The sequence below is a fragment of the Tetrao urogallus genome, assembly GCF_951394365.1.
Source record: "Tetrao urogallus genome assembly, chromosome: 5".
In the NCBI taxonomy this organism is placed as follows: domain Eukaryota; kingdom Metazoa; phylum Chordata; class Aves; order Galliformes; family Phasianidae; genus Tetrao; species Tetrao urogallus.
Window position 1 is genome coordinate 15,290,686 of NC_136818.1, and position 7,141 is coordinate 15,297,826.

The following is a 7,141-nucleotide window of genomic DNA, read 5'->3' on the forward strand; positions in this document are numbered from 1 at the left end:
AAGCCGGGACCGCTCTTCCATCAGGGTCGCCTCCCTTCGGAAGGAAACGGACCGGGATGCGTTTTTCGGAGGCGGTCGAGGGCCCTGACCGAGCCCCATGTCCCGCCCCGGCCGCGTTCCCTCGCTTCCGCCGGGGCCTCTTCGGGGCTGCGGGGAAGTGCCGACGGCCGCCGCCCGGCGCGGAGAGGAGCGGGGGGGCGTTCCCGGGCCGCTCCCCTTTGTTAGATCAAGGCAGGGGTCAATATGGTTTAAAGCAAAGTTATTAGCAGAGAGATCGGCAAGCCTCTCGCTAATTAGCAAAGCCCAAATAAACGTGCCCGGAGGCTTCTCTTTCTCTTTTTCCGTTTTTTTGTTTTGTTTTGTTTTTGGTTTTTTGTTTTTTGTTTTTTGTTTTTTTTTTCCTCTCTCCCCTTCTTGTCTCTCTTCGGGAAAAAGAGAAGTGGAACCCGAGAGGGGAAAAAAAAAAAAAAAAAAAAAAAAGAAAGAAAGAAAGAAAGAAAGAAAGAAAGAAAGCTAAGCCAAACCCTCAGAGGAGAAGATAGCATTGGGCTTTATGAATGTTTTATGGGTAATTGCTGTATAACTCTCTGATTTCGCGGGGGGTGCCGACCTCCGAAGGCCGCCCCGGGACCCGGCGGAGGGCAGCGACCCCGGCCCGAGCCCCTCTCCTCCCACCTCCAATCCCCACGGGGCCAGGCGGCACTGGGCAGGAAAGCGCCCGCCGTGGGGCGGCGACGGCGGCGGTGCTGAAGGGCTCCGCGTCCGAGTCCCCTCGGTACTCACCCCCGCGCGGCGCTCGCTGCCCGGCCCGCCGCGCCGCCCGGCCCAGGCGCTTCAGATAACGGCGAGGGCCCGCACCTGCAGCGCGGCGGCTTTTAGTGTTTTGTGTTGGTTTTCTTTTTTCCTTCAAAATATACAGGAAAAAAAAATCGCCGGTTACGAAACAACGAAAATATCAATAATAGCATTTCTCAAAAAGAGTGGCGCTTGCATTTCCAGCTCAGAACTCCTTCCATTCTCGGCACGGGGAAAATTATCTGCCTTGAGTTTCCACGGTTGTTAAAAAAAGATAAAGTTTATTTTTTTTTTCCTTTTTTTTCCCTGTAATTTTTCATTCACCAAAAAATCTATATTTCGTCATCTAAGCATTTATTTTACTGAATCCAAAAAGACATGAAAAGGGACAGGGAGAACCACGTTCGTTCGTTTTAAACTAACGTAGAGAAGTGAATTTTTTTTTTTTTTTTTTTTTTTTTTTTTTTTTGGACGACATATAATAAATATGATATAGCACTCAGCACTCGGTCTGTACAACTGTCCGCACTGGGGAGCATGCCGCTTTCCGATAAGAAAAAAAAAAAAAAGAAAGAAAGAAAGAAAGAAAGAAAAAAAAAAAAAAAGTCATGAGAAAAATCAGTGCAAAGATCTCCGTTCGCCGGCACTCTCTCCGACGGGCGGGGGCGGCCCTCGGCCCTTCGCGCGGCTACGGCCGTTCCCTCCGCCCCCCGCCCGCTGCCCGCACTCCGAGTCCCGGCGGCGGGGGCTCTGCCCCCCACGTGCGCTCGTTCCACTTACGGGCTGCGCTTCGCGGCCGCGCGGTTCGAGAGTCCCCACTCTGAGCGCTCGCCGCTCTGCCGGCGGCTGCCCGGAGCCCCCGGGCTTCCCCCTCGCTGCCTTCTCCGCGGTGCTGGGGCTCGGTCGGGGACGGGGAGGGGAAGGGCTGGTGGGGAGCGCGGTGCCCTCTCACCGCGGGTGCGGGGTGCCCGGCATGGGGCTGCCCAGCGGGTTGAGAGCCGGCTGCCCGCCGGGCCCCAGCCCGTGGATGAGCACCCGCGGCACCAGAGGCCGCTGGAGCTGAGGGTGCGGTGCAGGGGGAGTCCGGTACATGCTGCTGTACATGGCCGCGGCCGCCGCGGCCGCCGTGGTGCTGTCCATGCTGCCCAGCAGGCTGGGGTGGTAGAAATAGGGCGAGGGGAACATCCTCTGCAGGGCCGAGTAGTTGCCGGCCTCGGCCAGCAGCTCCAGTCCCACCGCCGTCTGCCGCTTCCACTTGGTCCTGGGGGGGGAGCAAAGGGGCGGCTGCGGGCGGGGTCGCGGGGGGCACGGCAGGGCCCTTCCTTCCCCCGAACCCCGCACGGCCCCGCACACGGACACACGCACACGCGCGGCGGACAAATTAATAAACATGGCGGCCCGGCGCGGTGACATTAATGTTTTCCGACAGAATTAGGGTGGCCGCAACCGTATGTAATGAGACAGAAAATTACGGCAGCGGCGACAACCGCACGGAGCCCCCCCCCCCACACACACCCCCTTCCAGCGACGGGCCCGCGGCCGCCCCGTCGGGGCCGCTTACCTGCGGTTCTGGTACCACGTCTTCACCTGCGTGTCGGTGAGGTTGAGCGCGGCGGCCAGGTCCATGCGGTCCTGCACGCTCAGGTACTTCTGGCGCTCGAAGCTGCGCTCCAGCTGATTCAGCTGGTGGTCCGAGAAGGCGGTGCGCGCTTTGCGCGGCTTCTTGGCCCGCACCGGCGGGCTGTCCCGGCTGCTCGAAATCTCCCGGTCGCCCTCCTCCTTTGTGCCTGCAGCGAACCGAGGCGCGGTGAGGAGCGGGACACGGCTCCGGCTCCAGCCCCATCCCCAACCCCGCGCCCAGCCCGTTCTCCCCGGGAACGCGCTCTATGTGCCACCCGCGGAGCTTTCGTTGTTCTTTCGCCTTCTCCCCCGTCCGCCACGACGGGACATCGATCCCTCAGCCCGAACGCTGTCTGGGGCCGCAGCGCTCCTTGATCCTCCCCGCAGGACGAACCATAATCTCCCTAATTGCCCCACTGGGGAGCGCGGGGCGCGTAGACAGCCGGGCCGGGCCGTGCAGCTGCTCGGGGCGCTCGGCGCTAGCGCGGAAATAGCGAAACGGGCGGCACACGGTACTCCTGAGCCCCGCAAAAAACGGCAACGGAGCGAAAGGAGAACAACGTGGCCCGGCCCTGGCGGTTCGCAGCGCGATCCGTCCCCGGGGCACAGTCCCTCCGTACTCTTTCCCCGCGCACATCGCCGCGCTCAGGCACAGACCGGGGCTTTCCCGGGAGCACCAAATCCGCCCTCAAAAACTTAAATAAAATGAAATAAGGAGCGGGAGAATTGACCTTTCGTCCAGAAGCGCAGGGGAACAATTGGCCCTGCGAGAAAAGCACAAAGCCCCGGACTCCCCCTGCCCATCGCTCCGTTTGCCCGGTCGTTTAATTAAAAGTTGTTTATTTGATGCTGGTCGGGGGGAAGTGCTTCACCATTTCGGTTTGTTTGTTTATTTTCCTTCCTTTCATTTATATCGAACGAACCAAAGCCGTTATGTGCTCCGTTCCTAGAAAGCCGAGCACTGATTTGTGCTCATCTGCGTTACAAATGCACGCATTTCGGCTCCAAACGCGACCCCACCACTCGGCCTATCAGCATTTAAAACTAACAAGTTTAACTACACATAAAAATAAATAAAAATAAACAACAACAACAACAAAAAAAAGCCCACATTCGTATAAAGAGGAGGACTAGCGCTGGGAGAGCAGACCAGACTCCTTCCGATCGCGGCGGATGGCACCGAGCAGCGCAGCGCACAGCCCCGCCGCGTTCGGCCGCGCACAGCCCCGCACTCACCGCACCGCCCGCACTCACCGTGGCATTTGATGTCTCCCTGCGCTTCCTCGCGCTTGTCGAGCTTGGCCTTGTCCTCCTGCTCCAGCTTCGGCCGGAAGCTCTCCGGAGCCGCGCCGCCCTCCTGCTTAGGGGTGTGATGGGGCGAGGGGACGCTGGTGCTGTAAGGCGCGCACGCCGCCAGCGGTTTGCCGTCGCCCAAAATGTCCTTAATTAAAAACGAGGAGGTGGCAGTCCGGGGGCCGGCGCCGGCCGAGCCCAGCTGGGGCGGCGGCGGCTGCGGGGGCGACGGCTGCAGGCCGGGCGGCGGCGGGTGCGGGCCGAGGTGCAGGCGGTGTGGCGGCGGAGGGAGGTTGTCGGCGGCCGCGAGGCGCGGCTCGGGGTGCTCCATGCTCACCGATACCGGCGACGACGGCGCCGTCCCCACGGTATCGATCTCGGAGCAGGGGGACGGCGTGGCCTGGCTCCGGAAATCCGCGGGCCGGCCGTCGCCGTGCGGCCGAAAGTCTCCGTTCATGACGCCGGGGCTGCCGGAGCCGCCGCCCGCCAGGATCGTGTCTATCCCGAAGCTGGAGCCGCTCGGCCCCTCCATGGCGGCCCGCTAGCGGCGCGCCCGCATCCCGGGGGGCCCCGCGTCGGGGGGGGGAGGAATGCTGCCCCGAGCTCCGCGCACCTGCGGGGCCGGCGGCGGACGGGGGCACTTAGCACGGGGCCCCCGCCGGGCGCCGCATCGCCACCGGGCCGGGCAGGGTCGGGCCGAACCGCCGAAGTTTGCGGGAAGTTGTGCGGCGGGAGAGGCGCGGGCGCGGCGGAGCGGGGCGGACTCCGGCCACTGCGGCGCGCCCGCCCGTGCCGGCCGGCTCCTCTCGGCGGCGGCGACTCCCCCCGTGACGTCACGGCCGCCGCCGCCGCGACCCCCACGGGTTATTATAAACCCGGGCTTTTTCCGCCGCCGCCGCCCGCCCCCATTGGCGGCCCGCGGAGCGGGGGCTGACGCCGCGCGGGAGGCAGCCAATGAGCGGCGGCGGCGGCCGCCGTCGGTCCCGGCCCCGCCGTCCCCCTCCGCCCCGCGCTCGGCCCCGGCGTCGCGGCGCCTCCCCGTCGGGGTCCGGGCACCGGCGGGACGGGGGATGCGAGGCACAGCTTAAGAGAAGGAGGGAGAAAAGAAGGGGAGAGGTGCGAGGAGGGAACTGCGGAGCGTGAGGGGAGAGGGTCCGCCGGGATTCGGAGACCGGGGAGTGCGGGAGCACGCGCTGCGGGTGCCGTCGAGGCCGCGCCGAAGACTGGAGCGGGCCGAGCCCCGGGGGGCATCGGCAGTCCGCGTTGGCGGCGGCGGGACGTTCCCTAGTTAGATGTCAGAGTAATGGGAACTGCCAGCGACAAGGCGTCGTATTAATCCTGATTAAGTTCCGTGTCAACCTAATTAGCAGAGTAATTATAAGGTGGTAATGAATGATTCAGAGTTGTCAGAGTTACATTTTACTCCGAATTGCCGTTTCCGGACCCCCGCTGACACTCCCGTGCCCGTGGTCCCGTCCTGTCCAAGCAGCGGGACCTGCCCGGCCCCAGCCCATCAGATGTGGCCCTAACATCCCCGAGGAGCGGGGAACGGGGCCAGGCCGAGCCAGGCGTGCTGAAGGCTCGGCTACCGCGGAGACATGGGCGAATGTTCGGGTGCAGACGGTCTCCCGGCCGCCAAGATCACGGCTGCTCACCGACGGCAGCCCCGGGGCACAGGAGGACAGAGCGGATGCGGGGCCGTTCGCTTTCCCGCTTCGTCCTGCCGGCCTCGCACCAGTAATCCCCGCCCATCTCGCTGCGCTCCCCGGTGAGCTCCGGTCTCACACCCGCTGGGCGCCAAGGCTGTTCGCGGTCTGGCTCCCGCTCTTCCTGAGAAATTATCCGACGGCAGGAGACGCCTCGCAAGCATCTCGCCCTCGAGGCTCGTTCCCCGCCGCTGCTCCCCGACGGCCCCGGGGCGATGCCGTCAGTCCTGCGCCCGGCGCGGAGGGCCCGACGGGGCTGCAGGGCCGCCCGTGTCCGCTGGGCGGCGGCAGCGGCCTCCCCCGCGGTCCCCGTCCGTTGCCCGGCCCGGTCGGGGCCGGGGGCGGCGCGGGGGTCGCGGCTCGGCGGGTCTGCCCCGAGGGCCGGTGAACGAATGAGGAAAGAAAAAGGGAAGGGAAAAAAAATGGGGTGGATGGGAGGGTGTGAAACGGAGATTGAAACGAAAGATCAGAAGAAAGGAAGAAAAATATTTTAAAATTGCAAATGCGCGGGCAGGTTCCTGCAGCAGAAAGGCAGCCTGCAGCGGCCGTATTTATCCCGCTGTCCTGGTTTGCAATTTACCAAAAGTATGTCCTAATTATCCCCGAGGGAATGAGGGATCCGAGGTAATATGTTACACTAACATAATCCTGTAATTCACAATGCACTTCCCGTCCCGGCATCGGGATTTAGGGCTTAAAGTCATGTTCCCAAAGAGCGAACACCTTTCATTTCCCTCCTCTTATTTTTTAATCCTCAACTCCATTGTGCACAAATATTCTCGGGGAGCGGGCGGCGAGGCCCTGCGCTGGCTTTGGGCTCCGGGAGGCCCTGCTCCACCCGGCTCTAGTGCGGAGGGGCAGCAGAGTTCGGCCAGACTTGTTGAGGCCCGGGGTAGCCGCGGGACGGCTATTGTGCCCCCTCGTTCCCTTCTCGTCCCACCCGTCTGCCTGTGGACAAAGGAGAGGAGCGCTCCCCATTCCCCACCCCCGCTAATAAATCAGCGATATCCGAATCAAAGCGATGAGCGAAGGTGCCACTCAGAGGAGTCGGACGGGCCCCCGCTCGTTAATTAGCAGCAGCTAATTAGAGCGGCACTTTGAGCGTTAATCAATGGCCCTATGGATGTCGGGTGCAGTGAGTGGCTGTCGTGTGCCGGCTGGGGTGCTGCAGCGGGCGGCCCTGCCCCGACGGCCTTCGGGCAGCGCTGCGCGCCCCGACGAGGAGCGCAGGGCAGAGAGCCGGGGCCCTTCTCCCCGCTGGGAGCTGCCCCAGCCCCGAGGGGTTCTCCCCACCCCCATCGGACCGCCGTCGCATTGACTCGGTGACAGATCCGCAGCGCCGAGGGAGGGGGCCGGGGGGACAGAGCCCGTTGTACTGTGAAATTTAACAGTCTGAACATCCCTTTATTAAAAGCTGCTGCTTGACATTTACACTGTGCCAACAGACTCGCCGTCTAATCCAGGCGAAAATATACTGTACCTCGGAGTAATTGGGGGCGTTGCGAGAGGCACTACAGAACGTTTCCGAGTGCGAACAAAACGGCCCGGGCGGCGCGGAGCGGCGCGGAGCTGCGCGGCCCTCCCGTCCCGTCCCAGCCCGCAGATTCAGGGCGGCTCCGCGCTGCCTCCTTCCTGAAAGGGGGGGGGGGGGGGGGGGGAGGGAGAAAAAAAAAGGCAAAGAAAGTTCACTTTCTGCTCCAAGAAATTAATCTCAGTGTTTTGCACCA

General features: G+C 63.0%; 1 protein-coding gene across 1 annotated transcript; it reads right to left on the reverse strand.

The window, feature by feature from the left end:
* Positions 1-1,743: 1,743 nt before the first annotated feature.
* On the reverse strand, positions 1,744-4,240 carry BARHL2 (BarH like homeobox 2; the record flags this gene model as incomplete). Its single annotated transcript, XM_079535743.1, has 3 exons — positions 1,744-2,056; positions 2,357-2,582; positions 3,670-4,240. 3 exons carry the CDS (start codon positions 4,238-4,240, stop codon positions 1,744-1,746), a joined length of 1,110 nt encoding a protein of 369 aa, XP_079391869.1.
* Between the last annotated feature and the right edge of the window lie 2,901 nt (positions 4,241-7,141).